This window comes from Heterodontus francisci, chromosome 29 (genome assembly GCF_036365525.1).
Source record: "Heterodontus francisci isolate sHetFra1 chromosome 29, sHetFra1.hap1, whole genome shotgun sequence".
In the NCBI taxonomy this organism is placed as follows: Eukaryota; Metazoa; Chordata; class Chondrichthyes; order Heterodontiformes; family Heterodontidae; genus Heterodontus; species Heterodontus francisci.
The window spans coordinates 6464469-6488349 of NC_090399.1; the positions used below are offsets into that span (position 1 = coordinate 6464469).

Genomic DNA, 23881 nt, shown 5'->3' on the forward strand with positions numbered 1-23881 from the left:
CTGCACTTCTCCAATTCCATCCTCTACAGTCCTCTGAAATATTTGCACTTCTCCAATTCCGTCCTTTACAGCCCTCTGAAATATCTGCACTTCTCCAATTCCATCCTCCACAGCCCTCTGAAATATTTGCACTTCTCCAATTCCGTCCTTTACAGCACTCTGAAATATCTGCACTTCTCAAATTCCATCCTCTACAGCCCTCTGAAATATCTGCACTTCTCCAATTCCATCCTCTACAGCCCTCTGAAATATCTGCACTTCTCCAATTCCGGTCTCTGCAACCCTCTGAAATATCTGCACTTCCCCAATTCCATCCTCTACAGCCCTCTGAAATATCTGCACTTCTCCAATTCCATCCTCTACAACGCTCTGAAATATCTGCACTTCTCCACTTCCATCCTCTACAACCCTCTGAAATATCTGCACTTCTCCAATTCCATCCTCTACAGTCCTCTGAAATAATTGCACTTCTCCAATTCCGTCCTTTACAGCCCTCTGAAATATCTGCACTTCTCCACTTCCATCCTCTACAACCCTCTGAAATATCTGCACTTCTCCAATTCCATCCTCCACAGCCCTCTGAAATATCTGCACTTCTCCAATTCCATCCTCTACAGTCCTCTGAAATATTTGCACTTCTCCAATTCCGTCCTTTACAGCCCTCTGAAATATCTGCACTTCTCCAGTTCCATCCTCGACAGCGCTCTGAAATATCTGCACTTCTCCACTTCCATCCTCTACAACCCTCTGAAATATCTGCACTTCTCCAATTCCATCCTCCACAGCCCTCTGAAATATCTGCACTTCTCCAATTCCATCCTCTACAGCCCTCTGAAATATCTGCACTTCTCCAATTCCGGTCTCTGCAACCCTCTGAAATATCTGCACTTCCCCAATTCCATCCTCTACAACCCTCTGAAATATCTGCACTTCTCAAATTCCAACCTCTACAGCCCTCTGAAATATCTGCACTTCTCCAATTCCATCCTATACAGCCCTCTGAAATATCTGCACTTCTCCAATTCCGGTCTCTACAACCCTCTGAAATATCTGCACTTCTCCAATTCCATCCTCTACAACCCTCTGAAATATCTGCACTTCTCCAATTCCATCCTCTACAACCCTCTGAAATATCTGCACTTCTCCAATTCCATCCTCTACAACCCTCTGAAATATCTGCACTTCTCCAATTCCATCCTCTACAACCCTCTGAAATATCTGCACTTCTCCAATTCCATCCTCTACAACCCTCTGAAATATCTGCACTTCTCCAATTCCATTCTCTACAACCCTCTGAAATATCTGCACTTCTCCAATTCCATCCTCTACAGCCCTCTGAAATATCTGCACTTCTCCAATTCCATCCTCTACAACCCTCTGAAATATCTGCACTTCTCCAATTCCATCCTCTACAACCCTCTGAAATATCTGCACTTCTCCAATTCCATTCTCTACAGCCCTCTGAAATATCTGCACTTCTCCAATTCCATTCTCTACAGCCCTCTGAAATATCTGCACTTCTCCAATTCCATCCTCTACAGCCCTCTGAAATATCTGCACTTCTCCAATTCCATCCTCTACAACCCTCTGAAATATCTGCACTTCTCCAATTCCGTCCTTTACAGCCCTCTGAAATATCTGCACTTCTCCAATTCCATCCTCTACAGCCCTCTGAAATATCTGCACTTCTCCAATTCCATCCTCTACAGCCCTCTGAAATATCTGCACTTCTCCAATTCCATCCTCTACAACCCTCTGAAATATCTGCACTTCTCCAATTCCGTCCTTTACAGCCCTCTGAAATATCTGCACTTCTCCAATTCCATCCTCTACAGCCCTCTGAAATATCTGCACTTCTCCAATTCCATCCTCTACAGCCCTCTGAAATATCTGCACTTCTCAAATTCCGTCCTTTACAGCCCTCTGAAATATCTGCACTTCTCCAATTCCATCCTCTACAGCCCTCTGAAATATCTGCACTTCTCCAATTCCATCCTCTACAGCCCTCTGAAATATCTGCACTTCTCCAATTCCATCCTCTACAACCCTCTGAAATATCTGCACTTCTCCAATTCCGTCCTTTACAGCCCTCTGAAATATCTGCACTTCTCCAATTCCATCCTCTACAGCCCTCTGAAATATCTGCACTTCTCCAATTCCATCCTCTACAGCCCTCTGAAATATCTGCACTTCTCCAATTCCGTCCTTTACAGCCCTCTGAAATATCTGCACTTCTCCAGTTCCATCCTCTACAGCCCTCTGAAATATCTGCACTTCTCCAATTCCATCCTCTACAACCCTCTGAAATATCTGCACATCTCCACTTCCATCCTCTACAACCCTCTGAAATATCTGCACTTCTCCAATTCCATCCTCCACAGCCCTCTGAAATATCTGCACTTCTCCAATTCCATCCTCCACAGCCCTCTGAAATATCTGCACTTCTCCAATTCCATCCTCTACAACCCTCTGAAATATTTGCACTTCTCCAATTCCGTCCTTTACAGCCCTCTGAAATATCTGCACTTCTCCAATTCCATCCTCCACAGCCCTCTGAAATATCTGCACTTCTCCAATTCCATCCTCTACAGTCCTCTGAAATATTTGCACTTCTCCAATTCCGTCCTTTACAGCCCTCTGAAATATCTGCACTTCTCCAATTCCATCCTCCACAGCCCTCTGAAATATTTGCACTTCTCCAATTCCGTCCTTTACAGCACTCTGAAATATCTGCACTTCTCAAATTCCATCCTCTACAGCCCTCTGAAATATCTGCACTTCTCCAATTCCATCCTCTACAGCCCTCTGAAATATCTGCACTTCTCCAATTCCGGTCTCTGCAACCCTCTGAAATATCTGCACTTCCCCAATTCCATCCTCTACAGCCCTCTGAAATATCTGCACTTCTCCAATTCCATCCTCTACAACGCTCTGAAATATCTGCACTTCTCCACTTCCATCCTCTACAACCCTCTGAAATATCTGCACTTCTCCAATTCCATCCTCTACAGTCCTCTGAAATAATTGCACTTCTCCAATTCCGTCCTTTACAGCCCTCTGAAATATCTGCACTTCTCCACTTCCATCCTCTACAACCCTCTGAAATATCTGCACTTCTCCAATTCCATCCTCCACAGCCCTCTGAAATATCTGCACTTCTCCAATTCCATCCTCTACAGTCCTCTGAAATATTTGCACTTCTCCAATTCCGTCCTTTACAGCCCTCTGAAATATCTGCACTTCTCCAGTTCCATCCTCGACAGCGCTCTGAAATATCTGCACTTCTCCACTTCCATCCTCTACAACCCTCTGAAATATCTGCACTTCTCCAATTCCATCCTCCACAGCCCTCTGAAATATCTGCACTTCTCCAATTCCATCCTCTACAGCCCTCTGAAATATCTGCACTTCTCCAATTCCGGTCTCTGCAACCCTCTGAAATATCTGCACTTCCCCAATTCCATCCTCTACAACCCTCTGAAATATCTGCACTTCTCAAATTCCAACCTCTACAGCCCTCTGAAATATCTGCACTTCTCCAATTCCATCCTCTACAGCCCTCTGAAATATCTGCACTTCTCCAATTCCGGTCTCTACAACCCTCTGAAATATCTGCACTTCTCCAATTCCATCCTCTACAACCCTCTGAAATATCTGCACTTCTCCAATTCCATCCTCTACAACCCTCTGAAATATCTGCACTTCTCCAATTCCATCCTCTACAACCCTCTGAAATATCTGCACTTCTCCAATTCCATCCTCTACAACCCTCTGAAATATCTGCACTTCTCCAATTCCATCCTCTACAACCCTCTGAAATATCTGCACTTCTCCAATTCCATTCTCTACAACCCTCTGAAATATCTGCACTTCTCCAATTCCATCCTCTACAGCCCTCTGAAATATCTGCACTTCTCCAATTCCATCCTCTACAACCCTCTGAAATATCTGCACTTCTCCAATTCCATCCTCTACAACCCTCTGAAATATCTGCACTTCTCCAATTCCATTCTCTACAGCCCTCTGAAATATCTGCACTTCTCCAATTCCATTCTCTACAGCCCTCTGAAATATCTGCACTTCTCCAATTCCATCCTCTACAGCCCTCTGAAATATCTGCACTTCTCCAATTCCATCCTCTACAACCCTCTGAAATATCTGCAATTCTCCAATTCCATTCTCTACAACCCTCTGAAATTACTGCACTTCTCCAATTCCGGTCTCTGGAACCCTCTAATCTATCTGCGGTCATCCAATTCCAGTGTCTTGAGCCTCCCTGATTTTAATTGCTCCACCATTGATGGCTGGGTCTTCAGCTGCCTGGCCCTAAGCTCTGGAGTTCCGAAGAAGGGTCACTGACCCGAAACGTTAACTCTGCTTATCTTTCCACAGATGCTGCCAGACCTGCTGAGTAGTTCCAGCATTTCTTGTTTTTCTTTCTGGAATTTCCTCCCTGAACTCTCCAGCCTCTCTCTTCATCTTTAAGCCTCTCTTTAACACCAACCTCTTTGACTAAGTTAAAAGCAAAATACTGCGGATGCTGGAAATCTGAAACAAAAACAAGAAATGCTGGAATCACTCAGCAGGTCTGGCAGCATCTGTGGAAAGAGAAGCAGAGTGAACATTTCGGGTCAGTGACCCTTCTTCGGAACTCCAGAGCTTAGGGCCAGGCAGCTGAAGACCCAGCCATCAATGGTGGAGCAATTAAAATCAGGGAGGCTCAAGACGCCGGAATTGGATGCAGTTCCGAAGAAGGGTCACTGACCCGAAACGTTAACTCTGCTTCTCTTTCCACAGATGCTGCCAGACCTGCTGAGTGATTCCAGCATTTCTTGTTTTTGTCTTTGACTAAGCTTTTGGTCGCATGTCCTAAAACCTCCTTTTGTGGCTCAGTGTCAAATGTCGTTTGATAATGCTCCTGCGAAGCACCTTGGGATATTTTACTACACTAAAGGCACTATATAAATGCAATTGTTGTTGTTGAAGGATCAGATAAATCCATTCATTGCTTGTGAAATGGAACAGGAAATGAGCATTTGAGAGAGCCAAGGATTTTAGCTGACAGGAATGATAAAAGCCCCCTCAGTGATCTTCACCAAGAAGCGTGGTGCTGTCTACCTCATCTCACTTTGAGAGATGATGGAGATGAATGATCCATTCCCCTGGACAATGGTGAATGACCTTCCTCTATGCAGGAAATACCCGTGGTGAGCTATGCATGGGGAATAATTGACGTCCTGCGTTATACTGGGTACCTCAGACCCTCCACGATCTTTGTGGCAGTAAAGCATCTCATGCAGTTGCTGTATCCACGGAGATTACCATCTGGCTGGTAGTAGGCCTGAGGCCTGTAATGGCTGCGAGTCACTCAGAGATCCAGGAGAGTAGGAGGGAGTCAGGGACGCTGATAGAAACTGAGGGCCGCCCTGTCCTTTACATTGTAGGAACAGGAGGAGTCCATTCAGCCCCCTCTTGTCTTTGCTATTACATCTGGACCTTAGTGCCATCCACCCATCTCGGTTCCGTACCTTTGGGGTATGATTGGGGTGGGGGAGGGGAAATTTGCTCGCGGCTTCTCTAGTTCTGCTGGTGTTACTTCAGCAGAGGCTCGGCTGAAGCTGTGTATGTGTGTGACCGTGGCTCACAATGAAGTGACAGCAGGAAGACCCTGAGGGAATTTTCACTTCTGAATTTCCCCTGTCATGATCCCACAGCCACTACTTCGAAGAGGAGCAGGGGAGTTCAAAAAAATAGGTAATCTGAGCCATTGTCATGTTACTGTTTGTTGGATCTTGCTGTGCACAGATCGGTTGCTGCATTTTGCACATGGCAACAGTGACCACACATCAAGAAGAGAATGTCATTGGCTGCAAATGCACTTTGGGACATCTTGAGGTTGTGAAAGATGCTATATAAATGCAAGTCTTTCCTTCCATGAAGGGGTGTGCCCGCCGTAGGCTGCTACCCTGCAGAATGACTTCTCATGCCAGCCCCATTGGAAATCGCCATGGCGCCGCGCTGAGAATTTTGTTGGTAGGCCTCAAGCCTCTGACGAAGAAGGGTCAGAGATCACAGGTCATTGGGAGGTTCTGGCCAAACTCAGAACCCAGAGCTCTGCAGAGCAGCAGGAAGGAATCAAAGTCTCTCCCTGCTGTGGCAGGAGAGTCTGGAGAAATTGGCTCGCATGTCAGAAACTGACAGAGTTCCAAATCCACTTGGCTTCAAAGTGTCATTATCAGAAAAGGTTTGGAGAAAGATAAATAAATAATGATTAGCTGGCGCAAGGCCTGTCCTTGTCCTTATTTAATAGGCTGAATGAGATTATTATATCAGTTGATAAATTAACATGACTTTCGTGGGCTGACAATGATGAATTGCAGGTTCTACATCTAAAAGTAAAACATGACCTGGCGGGTCAGCCTTTCTACCTTAGCTGAAATTCATGTAGGTTATTGGAAAAACTGAACTGCTCTGACATCAATAACACATCTCCTCAATTCCAATAAGTACAGGAAGTTTGAGTGTTGGGGTGTAAAAGATGGATAACAGTTGCAGAAACTCTGAAACTCATTCATGGTAACAGGAGGAGGCCATTCAGCCCCTCCAGCCTGTTCCAAAATTCAATTCCATCACGGGTCATCTGTATCTTAACTCCATCTGACCTGCCTAGGTTCCATCTCCCTGAATATCCTTACCCAACAAAAATCAATCAATCTCAGTTTTGACATTTTCAATTGACCCTCCCCGGCCCCCCAGTCTCGACAGCTTTGTGTGAAGGGAGAGAGTTCCAGATCTCCGCGACCCTTTGTGTGAAGGAATGCTTCCTGACATCACCCCTGAATGGTTCAGCTCTAATGTCGCACGCTCTAGTTTGAACTCCCCCGACCAGCGAAAATAGTCTCTGTCAACCTGATCAAATCCTTTAATCATCTCCAACACCTCAATTAGAACATCCCTTAACCAACGTACAGTAAACTTTACTCAATCAATTCGGAACTATTAACTCTCTGGACATCTAATAGAGGAGGCCTTTTGAACTTATGAAAGGGTTTGTTAGGGTAGACGTAGAGATGATGGGGGCAATTTATGGAGGCTACGGGGGTCTCGGCTGACGGCTGGAGAGCCAGTACCTGTCTTGTCTCCTTAGGGTAAGGCCCGCCATATTAGGAGCCAACCAGGCATTTGAGAGGCCACTGGTGGGCCTTTCCCCAGATCAGGACACTGGGAACGGAAAGTCCGCCCACCGAGAGCTGACGGCCAATCAGAGGCCAGTCAGAGCCCAGCAGCTCTTTCGCTCAGCAGTGCCACCAGGGTGGCGGTGGCTGCTGCCAGAACAGCACCCACTGGAGGCCAAGGATTATGGAGTGACCCAAGCCAGAGGTAAGTGCTGGCAGGGGTTTTGCGGGGTGAGGGTCTCGGGGAGCAGAGTGTAGGGGGATCAGCAGCAAGAGCGGACAGGGGGTAGCTCTCAGTGGGCCACCCCCTGTCATGCTAGGCTCCCACCTGCCAAGAATGAGGCACATTAATTTTGTCATGAACATTGATTTTAAACTGTTATTGGAGTGAAGAAAGGACTTCTTTAACACATCAGCCGTGGCTGGAAAAGACATTTGCACATTAACAGACAGTATTTGGAAGGACAAAGCAGCCACTCCCTGACACATTCAACCCACAATGGACTTTTGATCACGAGACGTTGTCGGTGGGGGAGCTCACATTCCAGGTTGACTGCTAAGATGGCCGAATACACAAACAGACATGGTCAAACCAGCTAGTCACATGTCTAACCTGCTGGGCAACCTGAGTTTTTTTGAATTTGTACAAACGTCTGGGTTGAAAGTCTGTTTGTTCCTGGACTGAGAAGATCTCTCTCCTGTCTGCTTCCATCTCTTGCTCACAAGCCTCTGAATCCACTGAAGACACATAAACCCCAAGAGGGAAAAGTCTCCTACAGTGAACAAGGTTTAAGAAGAATACTAGGCCCCAACAAAATGCAAGACCTATCTCCAATCAAGGCCTCTACAGTGAGCTCGAAGAACTGTAACAACAACTCTTCAGATACTGCCTCAAACATTTCCATTTTATTTTTCTTCAGCTCTTTTCGGACTCTATTTGCATGTGTGTATCACATATGCATGCTGGCGCGGGTGTGTCGTGTATCCGTAGGCATTAACCGAACTAGAGTTTAAGTTCAAGTTTAATAAGTTTCAACTTTTCTTCTTTAAACCGAAGAAAACCTGTTTGTGCTGATTTCTTTACCTTCTAATTAGAAAGTGGTGAACAACAATTCACCAAGGGGGAGATAAAAACACTGTGTGTTTCAAATTAAACCCTGTTACAGGAAGACCAGATGAAGGCTGAAAGGGACCCCTAGACCTCTTTCTCACCTGGTCGTAACACCCCCTTCCCGATGCTGGGTCCCTTGATCCAGCATTGAGTACCTTTGAACGATGGACCCTCCCCTACCCCAGTAGGCCACAAGCAGCCCGCAGGGGTTTGCATGTTGTGCTCCCCGTGTGGTGACGGGCCCACCTGCTGCTGGGCTAATACTTAGAGGAAGTGGAAAGCAGCCTTTAATTGGGCATTAATTGCCCTTAAGGGCCTCAATTGGCAGCGGGGTGGGAAGGCCATTCAAAGACATTCTCATCACAAACTTAATCAGGGTGGAGGCGGCAAGGTGGTGGGATCCTGCCCAATTAAATGCCCTCCCCACCTCGAAACTCGCCATGGGGTAAGAGCATAAATTACCACCTGATGTTCCTACTAGTGGGAGAGACCAGAACTAGTGACATAAATATCAGATCGTCACTAATAAATCCAATCAGGAATTCAGGAGAAACTTCAATACCCAGACAGCGATGAGAATGTGGAACTCACTACCACAGGGAGTGGCTGAGGTGAATAACACAGATGCATTTGAGGGAAAGCTCGATCATAACTTGGGGGAGAAGGGTATGCTGATCAGGGGAGATGAACTGGAGTGAGAGGAGGCTCGTGTGGAGCATAAACACTAGCATGGCCCAGCTGGGCCGAATGGCCTGTTTCTGAGCCAGAAATTTGATATTTTCTTTGGGCCTCCTTATCTCGAGAGACAATGGGTAAGTGCCTGGAGGTGGTCAGTGGTTTGTGAAGCAGCGCCTGGAGTGGCTATAAAGGCCAATTCTGGAGTGACAGGCTCTTCCACAGGTGCTGCAGAGAAATTTGTTTGTCGGGGCTGTTGCACAGTTGGCTCTCCCCTTGCGCCTCTGTCTTTTTTCCTGCCAACCACTAAGTCTCTTCGACTCGCCACAATTTAGCCCTATCTTTATGGCTGCCCGCCAGCTCTGGCGAATGCTGGCAACTGACTCCCACGACTTGTGATCAATGTCACACGATTTCATGTCGCGTTTGCAGACGTCTTTATAACGGAGACATGGACGGCCGGTGGGTCTGATACCAGTGGCGAGCTCGCTGTACAATGTGTCTTTGGGGATCCTGCCATCTTCCATGCGGCTCACATGGCCAAGCCATCTCAAGCGCCGCTGACTCAGTAGTGTGTATAAGCTGGGGGTGTTGGCCGCTTCAAGGACTTCTGTGTTGGAGATATAGTCCTGCCACCTGATGCCAAGTATTCTCCAAAGGCAGCGAAGATGGAATGAATTGAGACGTCGCTCTTGGCTGGCATACGTTGTCCAGGCCTCGCTGCCGTACAGCAAGGTACTGAGGACACAGGCCTGATACACTCGGACTTTTGTGTTCCGTGTCAGTGCGCCATTTTCCCACACTCTCTTGGCCAGTCTGGACATAGCAGTGGAAGCCTTACCCATGCGCTTGTTGATTTCTGCATCTAGAGACAGGTTACTGGTGATAGTTGAGCCTAGGTAGGTGAACTCTTGAACCACTTCCAGAGCGTGGTCGCCAATATTGATGGATGGAGCATTTCTGACATCCTGCCCCATGATGTTCGTTTTCTTGAGGCTGATGGTTAGGCCAAATTCATTGCAGGCAGACGCAAACCTGTCGATGAGACTCTGCAGGCATTCTTCAGTGTGAGATGTTAAAGCAGCATCGTCAGCAAAGAGGAGTTCTCTGATGAGGACTTTCCGTACTTTGGACTTCGCTCTTAGACGGGCAAGGTTGAACAACCTGCCCCCTGATCTTGTGTGGAGGAAAATTCCTTCTTCAGAGGATTTGAACGCATGTGAAAGCAGCAGGGAGAAGAAAATCCCAAAAAGTGTGGGTGCGAGAACACAGCCCTGTTTCACACCACTAAGGATAGGAAAGGGCTCTGATGAGGAGCCACCATGTTGAATTGTGCCTTTCATATTGTCATGGAATGAGGTGATGATACTTAGTAGCTTTGGTGGACATCCGATCTTTTCTAGTAGTCTGAAGAGACCACGTCTGCTGATGAGGTCAAAGGCTTTGGTGAGATCAATGAAAGCAATGTAGAGGGGCATCTGTTGTTCACGGCATTTCTCCTGTATCTGACGAAGGGAGAACAGCATGTCAATAGTCGATCTCTCTGCACGAAAGCCACACTGTGCCTCAGGGTAGACGCGCTCGGCCAGCTTCTGGAGCCTGTTCAGAGCGACTCGAGCAAAGACTTTCCCCACTATGCTGAGCAGGGAGATTCCACGGTAGTTGTTGCAGTCACCGCGGTCACCTTTGTTTTTATAGAGGGTGATGATGTTGGCATCGCGCATGTCCTGGGGTACTGCTCCCTCGTCCCAGCACAGGCATAGCAGTTCATGTAGTGCTGAGAGTATAGCAGGCTTGGCACTCTTGATTATTTCAGGGGTAATGCTGTCCTTCCCAGGGGCTTTTCCGCTGGCTAGGGAATCAATGGCATCACTGAGTTCCGATTTGGTTGGCTGTATGTCCAGCTCATCCATGACTGGTAGAGGCTGGGCTGCATTGAGGGCAGTCTCAGTGACAGCATTCTCCCTGGAGTACAGTTCTAGGTAGTGCTCAACCCAGCGGTCCATCTGTTTGCGTTGGTCAGTGATTATGTCCCCCGATTTAGATTTGAGGGGGGCGATCTTCTTGATGGTTGGCCCAAGAGCTCTCTTCATGCCATCATACATTCCTCTGATGTTTCCGGTGTCTGAGGCCAGCTGAATATGACTGCATAGGTGTTGCCAGTAGTCGTTTGCGCAGCGCCTGGCTGTTCTTTGTGCAGTGCTTCTGGCTGCTTTAAGTGCTGCGGATGTTAAATCGCTGGGGGCTTTCTTGTAGTTCAAAAGTGCAATGCGCTTAGCGGCTATGACAGGTTCCAGCTCTTCATTATGAGATTGAAACCAGTCTGCATTTCTCTTCGCACTTTTGCCGTAGGTGGTCAAAGCTGACTCATAGATGGCGTCTCTGATGTGGGCCCACTTGGTCTCAGCATCCCCTGTGGGAGTGTTTTGAAGGGCTGTTACAAGTGAATTTAGAAATTTTTGTAACAGCTGTGGGTGAGAAATTCTGCTCGTGTTGATGCGCGGGTGGCCCTTCTGCTCGGAATGATGCAACTTCTTTGGTCTGAGTCTAACCTTGCTGCACACCAGGGAGTGGTCGGTGTCGCAGTCCGCACTGTGGAAGCTGCGTGTGATTTGAACACTGTTTAAGGCGGCTCGCCTTGTGACAATGAGGTCTAGCTGGTGCCAACGACGTGATCTTGGGTGCCTCCATGAAACCTGGTGACAGGGTTTAGTGTGAAAGAACGAGTTGGTGATGCAGAGGTTATGATAGGTACACAACTCAAGCAGTCTCTGCCCGTTCTCATTCATCCTTCCAACGCCATAGCGCCCAAGGCAGGAGGGCCATGAGTCATGGTCGGCCCCAACCCTGGCATTAAAGTCCCCCAGCAGGAATAGGTGTTCGGTGTTGGGGATGCTGCTAATGATGTTATGGAGTTGTTCATAGAACTGGTCTTTAGCTTCAGGTGCGGAACAGAGTGTTGGAGCATAGATGCTGAGTAGGTGTACTGGACCAGAGGTGGTGAGCAGTCGGATGGACAGTATGCGTTCCGAGCCATTTGAGGGAGGCTCTATCATGCTGAGCAAGGAGTTTCTGATGGCGAAGCCCACTCCATGCTGTCTTGGTTCTTCAGGATCCCTGCCCTGCCAGAAGAAGGTGTAGTCTTGCTCTGCTAGAGAGCCACTCGCGGGGAGGCGAGTCTCCTGAAGTGCTGCAATGTCCACATTGAGTCTACTGAGCTCGTTGTTAATGATGGCGGTCTTCCGAGAATCGTTGATTTGTGTAAGGTCTTCCGACAGGCCAGGACACATAGTTCTGACGTTCCAGCTTGCAAAGCGAAGGGCTGGTACCTTCTTTCCTTTTTTCGTGTTGTTTGGTGCGGTGTATCGGTCCACCTTTCGGGCAATGACCCTGAGCTCCAAGCACCCATTGAAGCAGGCAGACTATGGCGGGACAGAACCTTATTGACCGGGGGCTGCCCGGTTTGAGGCGGGCGGTAGCTGTCCAGTGAGGTGCAATGACCTCTCCCACCGACAAAGGCAACCCGTGGCGCCCAGTTTCTACGCCAATTTATCTGGACTTATAACCCGTAACTGCTGCCTTCCGTGTTGTTTCAGTCGCTGTGAGGCAACTATGGAGTGACCTCTCCATGGCGCATGCCTGGGCAAATTTATGGAGGTTGAGAGTTGCCCAGTCGTCAAAACCCCCCTCTCGGCCTTTCTGGTGGGGTCCAAAGGAGTGCAGGACACGACGTTTGGCACCAGTATGGCTGCAGGAACTGCCGGAAACATGCCAAAGGTGACACATGACCGCCTACGGGGTTCCGCTCCGGATTTTCTGTTAGGGTTTACTCCCTTAGCCTTGGTCTCTCCCGAGACGCCCACAAGGCAGTGGGGTTGTTGGGGCCCCTACACAGGTGTAGGATGGTGCCGGTGGGAGGAGGGGATGCAAGGGGGAGGGGTAGAGGGAGGGGGCGGGGGGGGGTGCAGGGGAAGGGGGTGCGGGGTGAAGATGGTGCGAGGGGGGGGCGGGCTGGGACGGGGTTGTGAGGGGGTGAGCTGAGAGGGTGGAGCAGGGAAGGGGACGGGGGTGGGGGGGGGGGTGGAAGGGGGGTAAAGGGGGGGGGAGGGGGGGTGGAGTCTGGTGCAGGTAATAAGCCATTTCCTCAGTGCCCACCATCGACGTCCGGAAAGCTCATCCACGTCCTTCGGGAGGTGAAGCATCATTTGGCAGACTTAGAGGTGATTACATTTGCTAAGGGTTTTTTTTGGCAGTGGTTTAAATAAAGGCATGCAGCATTGCCGACAGTGCGCTGCAGATGCTCTCCGAGCCATCTCCCGCGGGCGCTTTGAAGTTGCGGCCGGGGGGGCCGTTCGTGGATGTTTTGGGTGTTCGGGGCACCTTTTCACAGGACTTCTCTCGGGTCCCGCAGCTCCTTCTTCACCTCAATGGACTTACCGCATGCCGTGGCTGCAGACACTCTGGACTGTGAAGACAGCAGGATCGGAGATTAAAGTATCGGCAGCTGTTCTCGTCAGTTTCATCCGGATCAATTTCATTGAGAAAACAAAGAGCAGGTGTGGCTGGGGGAGGGCAGTGGGCCCAGGTAACTTACACTAAACTAACTGTTAACTTTTAGATAGGGCTAAAATGAACTGATTTAAAGAGCCAGGGGAATTTAAACAGTTTAAGAGGGCAGATTGGGGGAGAAAACGTTAGGGATGGCAGCAGATGGCCATGGATAGAGTTGAACAGCAAGGGAGCTTCCAGCCCAGGAGCCATCTTGAACATTGAGCATGGCCCAGCTGGGCTGAATGGCCTGTTTCTGAGCCAGAAATTTGATATAGTATTGCTATTTTCTGAGAACAGTGAGTGATATCAAGTGGGAGTGTAAAATCGACATTCCTCGTGATCCCATAGGATTCCCACTTTGAGAGTTAGTCTAAAATAACTCCTCCTGCACATTAAGTTCTCAAGTAGGGTGAAGGAACCATTTCTTCAGTTGAAGCTTTTGTTAAGGGGAATGGATGAACAACTTGAATATTTTCTCTGGAAGAAAATGCAAATTAATTCACTGGTGAAGGCAGATTTAAAAAAATCAAAGTACCTGTGGTAGTTGCTACAGTGGTCAAGGGCTCTGTCCGCAGGGCACCGGAAATCCCGTAGAGATAGACGGTGTATCTGGTAGCAGGCCTGAGGCCTACGATGAGGTGGGATCGCCGTCCGCCAGTGACTGTGATGTTCTGGATCTGCTCAGAGCCCTGGACTCTGTACTGGATTAAAAATGAGTCAAAGGCCCTGTCCACTGTCCAGGAGAGTCGGAGAGAGTTAGCCGTGACATTAGAGGTTGACAGGCTGACCAGCTTTACAGCATCTTTATCTGTGAAAGTTAAAAGAGACAAAATAGAGACAAGTTACTGTTCGGCCCACCAGGACTTTGGAATAGCTCCACAAGATCCCACATCACCAGCTCGCTAGATTGGCAGTCAGCGTTCACCAACAACATCAAAAGAAAAAAATGGAACTACAACCCAAACATGCTGTTGGATACACATTCACAGAATCTCACAGCACAGATGGAGGACATTCGGCCCATTGTTCCTGTGCCTGCTTTTTGAAATAGCTCTCCAGTTAGGCCCAGCCCCTTCCTCTTTCCCCAGAGACCTGCAAATCTTTCCTTTTCAAGTATTTATCCAGTTCCCTTTCGAAAGTCATTATTGATTCTGTAACCACCAAGCTTTCAAGCAGTATATTCCAGAACCCAACCACTCATTGCATAAAATTTTCCTCATCCCCTTCTGATTCTTCTGCCAATTACCTGCAATCGGTGTCCTCTAGTTACTGACCTTCTGCCACTGGAAACGATTTCTCCCCATCTACTCTATCACAACGCTTCATGATATTCTTCATGCCCACCATTAGCCTCCCTGCTAGTTTAAAGAATTTGCTGGGTTTGCCCATTGATCTAGCCACAGAAATCCAGGTGCCCTATTACCCACATGCACACCCATCACACTAACATTTTGTAGATGAAGGGTGAGGAAAAAAGTCTAATTAATGGCACATGAAATGAGATGACTCCCCCTCTCTCCCTTTCCCCACAAGATGTTATGTCACAGCTGTTACGAGATTGTTTCTATTTCTTTTGTAAAATATGTAACGATTTATATTTGAATTATAGACATTGAGTCACCCAGAATTTTAAAGAGATTGCTGAACTTTTTGGTTTTTTTTAAGAAGTTACCAAAAGGTTCTTGGTTTTGGCTGGTAAACAAGTCTTACTGGCAGGCATTTGTTTGTGTATGGTTCCCCAGCAGGGGTTGTTTTGACTTGGGGAGATGTTTACGAAGAAGTGACAAGCCAAGATTTATAGATGTCAGGACACTTGACTTCTGGAAGATTTTAGTTTCAGTTTGAACTGTTACAATAGAAAGCTGTTTTTTGTCTGCCAGAAGAAGAAGAGCTCAGCTCTCTCTCTTGAAAACAAACCCTGTATACAGTGTGGCAATTTCCTATTTCCTCCAGTATTTGAAGAAACCCTGCATGTTTGAAGGAACTTTGCATGTTGAAACTGATCTTCGGCATCACCAGGAAAGAACTGTTCTGGGAAGATACTAGTGACAGCCACCTACCTGCATTTGGAATGCCTAACCAAAACAAAGAATATATTTCCATACCTTCTTTTCAGCCTAAGTGTTTATTTTATTCCATTTTTTTGTTCTTTCTTTTTTTTTTTTCTTTTGGGCCTCCTTATCTCGAGAGACAATGGATACGCGCCTGGAGGTGGTCAGTGGTTTGTGAAGCAGCGCCTGGAGTGGCTATAAAGGCCAATTTTGGAGTGACAGGCTCTTCCACAGGTGCTGCAGAGAAATTTGTTTGTTGGGGCTGTTGCACAGTTGGCTCTCCCCTTGCGCCTCTGTCTTTTTTCCTGCCAACTACTAAGTCTCTTCGACTCGCCACAATTTAGCCCTGTCTTTATGGCTGCCCGCCAGCTCTGGCGAATGCTGGCAACTGACTCCCACGACTTGTGATCAATGTCACACGATTTCATGTCGCGTTTGCAGACGTCTTTATAACGGAGACATGGACGGCCGGTGGGTCTGATACCAGTGGCGAGCTCGCTGTACAATGTGTCTTTGGGGATCCTGCCATCTTCCATGCGGCTCACATGGCCAAGCCATCTCAAGCGCCGCTGACTCAGTAGTGTGTATAAGCTGGGGATGTTGGCCGCTTCAAGGACTTCTGTGTTGGAGATATAGTCCTGCCACCTGATGCCAAGTATTCTCCGAAGGCAGCGAAGATGGAATGAATTGAGACGTCGCTCTTGGCTGGCATACGTTGTCCAGGCCTCGCTGCCATAGAGCAAGGTACTGAGGACACAGGCCTGATACACTCGGACTTTTGTGTTCCGTGTCAGTGCGCCATTTTCCCACACTCTCTTGGCCAGTCTGAACATAGCAGTGGAAGCCTTACCCATGCGCTTGTTGATTTCTGCATCTAGAGACAGGTTACTGGTGATAGTTGAGCCTAGGTAGGTGAACTCTTGAACCACTTCCAGAGCGTGGTCGCCAATATTGATGGATGGAGCATTTCTGACATCCTGCCCCATGATGTTCGTTTTCTTGAGGCTGATGGTTAGGCCAAATTCATTGCAGGCAGACGCAAACCTGTCGATGAGACTCTGCAGGCATTCTTCAGTGTGAGATGTTAAAGCAGCATCGTCAGCAAAGAGGAGTTCTCTGATGAGGACTTTCCGTACTTTGGACTTCGCTCTTAGACGGGCAAGGTTGAACAACCTGCCCCCTGATCTTGTGTGGAGGAAAATTTTTTTGTAACAGCTGCAAAAAATATCCTTTTTATTTTTTCCTGGTTAACCAGTGTGTGTGTGTACGTGTCTGTGTGTGTGTGTGTGTGTGTGTGTGTGTGTGTGTACGTGTGTGTGTGTACGTGTGTGTGTGTACGTGTGTGTGTGAGGGGACAAGATAAATAAGGGCTTTAATATTTCAATTTGTGCGTGTTTAACCTCATTATTGGTTAAGATTTAGTTTATAATAAACTGATAATTTTGTTGCTTCTTAAAGAAACCCGGTTGGTATGTTTTATTCTGGGAAAAATAGAGTCTATGATTGACCGTATCGGTAAGTGGGAAAATTTAAATATATGTTGTAATCTGTGGAGAAGTGGAACTAGAATAAACAGTGCACTCCTCCCACCTCAGTTGTAACACAGCTCTCTGTCTCTCTCTCTCTCTGTCATGTGCCTAGTTTAAAACTTGTTTAACACGGGCTTATTAAAACTGTCAAAGGTCATATGGTAACAGGAGTGCTTCAGGAAATGAGGCAGGGACTTGCTATTTTTTTTTCCTACCAGCTGTAGAGGGAAGATACAGGATGCTATCGGACCCGGTAACAAATCAGTTAATAAAGCATATGGGATATGGGCTTCATAAATAGAGTACAAAAGACAGGAAATTATACTAAACCTTAATAAAATACTAATTCGGCCTCAGCTGGAATTTTTAATATTCTTTCATAGGATGTGGGCGTCACTGGCAAGGCCAGCATTTGTTGCCCATCCCTAATTTCCCTTGACAACTGAGTAACTTGCTGGGCCATTTCAGAGAGCAGTTAAGAGTCAACCACATTGTTGTGGGTCTGGAGTCACATGTCATTAGTGAACCAGATGGTTTTTTACGATAATCGCTAATAGTTTCATGGCACCATTATTGATTTTATTAATTAATTGAATTAAATTAATTAATTAAATAACAGCCATGGTGGAATTTGAAACTCTGTCCCCAGGCCATTAGCCTGGGCCACTGGATTATTAGGTCAGTGACATTACCAGTACACCATCTCCTTTCTAATTCTGGGCACCACACTTTAGGTTGGAGGTGAATGCTTCAGAGAGAGTGCAGAAAGGATTTAGGAGAATAGTTCCAGGGATAAGGGATTACAGTTATGAGGTTGGATCGGAGAAGCTCGGGTTGTTCTCCTTCGAGAAGTGAAAGTTACGAGGAGATGTCACGTAGGGTTTGGATAGAGTAAACAGAGAGAAACTGTTTCCAATGGCAGAAGGGTTGCTAATCAGAGGACACAGATTGGAAAGGTGATTGGAAAAAGACCCAGAAGTGTCATGAGGAAAAGCTTTTTCATGCAACGAGTGGTTAGGATTTGGAATGCACTGCCTGAGAAGGTTGTAGAAACAGATTCAATAGGAGCCTCAAAAGGGAATTTGGATAACTATCTGAAGGAGACTAAAATTGCAGCGATATGGGGAAAGAGCAGGGGAGTGACTAACTCTTCAAAAGAGTTAGCACAGACTTCCAAAAGGCGTTTGATAGAGTGCCACACAACAGACTTGTGAGCAAAGTTATAGGTCATGGATTAAAAGGAGCAACATGGATATGGAATTGGCTGAGTGACAGGAAACAAAGAGTAATGGTTAATGGATGTTTTTCAGGCTGGAGGAAGGTTTGTAGTGGAGTTCCCCAGGGATCAGTGTTGGGACCCTTGCTTTTCCTGATATATATTAATAACCTAGACCTTGGTGTACAGGGCATAATTTCAAAGTTTGCAGATGATACGAATATTGGAATAATTGTGAACTGTGAGGAGGATAGTGTAGAACTTCAAAACGACACAGACAAGTGGCAGAATGGGCAGACAGTTGGCAGAGGAGATTTAATGGAGAGAAATGTGAAGTGATTCATTTTGGTAGGAAGAACTTGGACAGACAATATAGAATAAAGGGTACAATTCTAAAGGGGGTGCAGGAGCAGAGGGACCGAGGTATATATGTGCATAAGTCATTGAAGGTGGCAGGCCAGGTTGAGAGAGAAGTTAATAAAGCATACAGTATCCTGGGCTTTATTAATAAGGGCATAGAGTACAAGAGCAAGGAAGTTATGTTAAACTTGTATAAGACACTAGTTCGGCCTCAGCTGGAGAGGGCATCCAGTTCTGGGTGCTGCACTTTAGGAAAGATGTGAGGGCATTGGAGAGATTACAGAAAAGATTCATGAGAATGGTTTCAGGGATGAGGAACTTCAGTTATGAAGATAGATTGGAGAAGTTAGGACTGTTTTCTTTGGAGAAGAGAAGACTGAGAGGTGATTTGATAGAGGTATTCAAAATCATGAGGGGTCGGGACAGAGTAGATAGAGAGAAACTGTGCAAGGTTATGGGGAGAAGGCAGGGGAATACAACTGAGTGAATTGATCTTTTGGAGAGCCAATGGGCCGAATGTACTGCTGTACTGTAACAATTCTGTAATTCTGTGACTCGATGGGCTGAATAGCCTCCTGTTGTACTGTAGTATTCAGTGATTCTATGGATGAAGATTACCTGTGGTAGTAATGATGGTGGTGATTGGTTTAGTACGCTGGCCAGAGGAGACACCGTAGAGGTAAAACGCGTACTTGGTACTGGGCTTGAGGCCTGTGATAATCGAGGAGCGAAGGTTACCGGGCAGCCTGAACTTCTGTACGCCCTTTGACCCCGTGACTTTGTAGTGAATGAGGAAAGTGTCAAAGTCCCGCTCGGCATTCCAGGTGAGCTGGACGGAACGGTCCGTGATGTTAGAGGAGGCCAGTCTATCGAGTTTGCCCAGTCCGAGCGGCTTCACTTTGTCTGCGGAATTTAACAGAAAGATCAGGCGAGAAATAAAACATTTCTAAAGGTGCTGGCACCATGTAACAGGAAGGAGGGTGAAGTCGGGACCCTGGTGCACTCTGACCCTTTTACCTGGTTGGCCAACAGGGAAAGCTTCACTAAAATAAAACCAAAATACTGCAGATGCTGGAAAGCTGAAATAAAAACAAGAAATGCTGGAAATACTCAGCAGGTCTGGCATCATCTGTGGAGAGAGAAGCCGAGAAAGCTTCATGCTGCCCCCTCCCCTACCCTTCCAACCCCAGGAGACCCTTCATGGGATCCAGCAGAGAGATTTTACACAGAACTGGGAGGTGTGACGGTGCCAGGGCTGCTATCAACAAAGCCATTTCAGTCATCCAGCCCATTCCAGTCACATGACCAACAGGTGACTGCCTCATTCATGAGTACCTTGCACAACCTCTTCATCCCAACTCTGTGTGAATCAAACAAACCAATTAACATCTCAATAAAGAAGGAAATGGCATGCATTTATATAGCGTCTGTCACGACCTCAGCTTTGTAACGAATGAAATACTTTGAAATGTAGTCACTGCTGTAATGTAGGATTGCTGAACCCCTCATTCATGCCTTTGTTACCTCTAGACTTGACTATTCCAATGCACTCCTAGCTGGTCTCCCACATTCTACTCTCCCTTATCTTGAGGTCATTCAAAACTCTGCTACCCGTGTTTTAACTCACGCCAAGTCCTGTTCCCCTCCCACTCCTGTGCTCTCTGACCTACACTGGTTTCCAATCAAGCAACATCTTGATTTTAAAATTCTCATCCTTGTTTACAGTTCCCTCGACGGCCTCATCCTCCCTATCTCTGTAATCCCCTCCAGACCCACGGCCCTCCGTCATATCTGCACTCCTCGAATTCTGGCCTTTTGTGCATCCCTGACTATAAACGCTCCACCATTGGTAGCCGCGCCTTCAGTTGCCTGGGCCCCAAGCTCTGGAATTCCCTCCCTGCACCGCTTTCCTCCTCCTTGAAGACATTCCTTAAAACCCTCTTCTTTGACCAAGCTTTTGGTTTCACATCTCCTTATGTGGTTCAGTGTCATATTTTGTTTTATAATGTCCCTGCAAAGTATCTTGGGATGTTTTATTACATTAAAGGTGCCATATTAATACAAGTTGTTATTGGAAATGTAGCAGCCATTTTGTACACAGCAAGCTCCCACATACACCAATGTGACAATGAACCAAGAATCTGTTTTTTTTTTGGAAGTGATGTTGGTTGAAGGATTAAACATTGGCCAGGACACTGGGGAGAATTCCCCAACTCTATTCCGAAATAATGGCCATGGGATTTTTCCACATCACCCGAAGAAAGCAGACAGGGCCTTGGTTTAACATCTCATCCAAGAGACAACACCACTGACAGAGTAGCACTCCCTCAGTATTGTACTGGAAACATCAGCCTAGATTTATGGGCTTGAGACACCAGAGTAGGATTTGAACCCATAGCCTTGGAACTCAGCAGTGAGTGAGCTACCCACTGAGCCAAAGCTGGCAGGCCTTGTCTGATAGAAATATCTGTATACATTGGCTGCCACATTTCAAACATTTCAACAGCGACTACTCAGATGGATATATCAAGATCTCACAGCCTGTGTGGGGGAGGGGTTTGCTCCCCCGCTATCCCTGGTCAATATTAATCCTCAATAATATCACTGAAAAACAGATTTTCTGGTCAGGAATGCATAGCTGTGGGTGGGATCTTGCTGTGCACACATTGCCTGTACCCTATTAGCATGTGTCCTACATTACGACAGTGACTACACTTTAAAGGTACTTTATTAGCTGTTAATAACTTCGGGACATTCCAAGGTGGTAAAAAGGCCTTTCTTTTCGGATGGGTGGGGGAGGATGGTGTGGAGGGTGGGGGAGGGGGGACGAGGGAGAGGAGGGGTAGAGGAGGGGGAGCGGGAGGGAGGAGGGAAATGGGAGGGAGGTGATTGAAGGTGCCCAGACTGCTGGGGAAGCCTCTCCTCTTTACAGGACCCTTTAACCCTGAGAGTGTTACCTGTGGTGGCGATGATTGTGAAGGGTTCTGTGCGTCGGCCGTCACTCACTCCGTACAGCCGCACCGTGTACTCAGTGGCAGGACTCAGGCCCTTGACAACAGTGGAGCGGAACAGGCCCTGCACTTTGCGTTCCTCCCAGCGCGCGGAGCCCGTCGACACCCTGTACTGGAGAACAAAAGAGTCGAAGGCCCCTTTTGGAACCTTCCAGGACAGGCGGAAAGTCTTGGAGGTAATATCTGTAACCGTCACATTGTGGAAACTAGCAACCTGGTCTGAAGAGGTGAGAATAAAGGAGACAAAAGAAGGAAAGTAAGAGTCCGCGTTTCTCCACAATCACCAAATGATCCTTACTGTTTTCAAAAATACATATCAGGAAGTTTAATGTAGCCCCCTGCCCAGACAGTCACAAATTTCTCCATGGACACCCTCTGAACTGTCCCCCAAACACCCTCTCACAGCACTAACCCCTTTGCCCATATTATCCCAAATTTCCCCCCCGCCCGTGGACACCCTCTGAATGGTCCCCCATACCCACTGCCACAGAACTAACCTGCCTGCCTACACTGTCCCAAATTTCCCTGTGGACACCCTCCGAATTGTCCCCCACACATACTCCCACAGCACTAATCCGTCTGCTCACACTGTCCTGAATTTCTCCGTGGACACCCTCAGAACTGTCCCCCACTCCCACAGCACTAACCCCTCTGCCCACATTGTACCAAATTTTGCCATGGGCACCCTCCAAACTGTCCCCCAAATACACTTCCACAGCCCTAACCCCTCTGCCCACATTGTACCAAATTTTGCCATGGGCACCCTCCAAACTGTCCCCCAAATACACTTCCACAGCCCTAACCCCTCTGCCCACATTGTACCAAATTTTGCCATGGGCACCCTCCAAACTGTCCCCCAAATACACTTCCACAGCCCTAACCCCTCTGCCCACATTGTACCAAATTTTGCCATGGGCACCCTCCAAACTGTCCCCCAAATACACTTCCACAGCACTAACCCCTCTGCCCACATTGTCCCGAATTCCCCCAGTGGATCCCCCCCGAACTGTTCCCCACCCGCACTCCCACAGCATTCACAGCCCCCTAACCGAACTCCGCACTCCCACAGTATTCACAGCCCCCTACCCGAACTCCGCACTCCCACAGTATTCACCCGCCACTCACACTCTCCCCACAACCCTGCACTTCCCCCGCACCAGACTCTACCCGCCCACACTCTCCCCTGCTGCACTCTCCTCCACCACCACCCATCCCCTTCCGTTTTTCCCCATTCCACTGCCCAGCCTCCCACATCCCCCCAAACATTCCCCTTCTCTATTTTCACACAATCTCCACCACCCCATTCTCACTGCACCCCTCTGCCCATCCCCCTCCCTCCTCCCCACCACTGAGAGGTTGGAAAACTCACTGCCAATTGTGGAATGTCTCAATGGTCACTCACAGGGTGCTGAAGGCAAATTCCTCAACTGAATATCCCAAAGTCTGGCTTCTGTTCTGGGAAGGAGACTTATTCTCTCAGCCTCTTTGAGTGAAACGGATTTTCCACTACAGCAGATTGTTCGGCCCATCGTATCATTGCCTATTCAATCTCAACGGGAGCGATCTCCTTGAATCCCATTCATATACAAATCCCCTAGTCTGTCCCTGTGGAGCAGCATTCCCAGCTTTAAGAACACGCTCTGTGTTCCTTCTTACTGCTCCCTTTGTCTTTCTAATGTAAATTACACCTTCACTACCAATTCACCAACTGGTGAAAACTATCTCTTTTGGTGTGATATTTAAACCCAAGATCAGCTTCCGACCCCTTATTTGTGCCATATCAGGACCAAATATTTCCACCTCCCCAGCATTGCCTGACTGGAAGAGGTGTAGGGAGGGTATTCCAAAGCCTGAGGCCGAGGCAGCTGAAGGCATGGCCACCAACGATGGAGCAATTAAAATCAGGGATACACAAAAGACCAGAATTAGAGAAGCGAAGGTATCTCAGAAGTTGTCGGGTGGAGGAGATTATAGAGATAGGGAGGGGGCGAGGTCATGGAGGGATTCGAAAATAAGGATTAAAATTTTAAAATCAAGATATTGCTTGACCGGGAGCCAATGTAGGTCAGAGAGCACAGGGTTGATAGGGGAACAGGACTTGGTGTGAGTTGAGACATAGGCAGCAGAGTTCTGGATGACTTCAAGTTTAGGGAGAGTAGAATGTGGGAGATCAGCCAGGAGTGTGTTGGAGTAGTCAAGTCT

At 47.5% G+C, this 23881-nt stretch overlaps 1 protein-coding gene across 2 annotated transcripts in view; it reads right to left on the reverse strand.

Moving 5' to 3' along the window:
* Positions 1 to 23881, reverse strand: part of LOC137346092 (tenascin-like) — a 326039-nt gene that overhangs the window by 188918 nt on the left and 113240 nt on the right. For both annotated transcript variants that reach the window (XM_068009389.1, XM_068009390.1), the window contains 3 exons: positions 21626 to 21898; positions 19287 to 19571; positions 14048 to 14320 (listed from right to left, as the gene is read on the reverse strand). In XM_068009389.1, coding sequence (XP_067865490.1) covers positions 14048 to 14320; positions 19287 to 19571; positions 21626 to 21898 — 831 coding nt within the window. The remainder of the gene's footprint in view (positions 1 to 14047; positions 14321 to 19286; positions 19572 to 21625; positions 21899 to 23881) is intronic.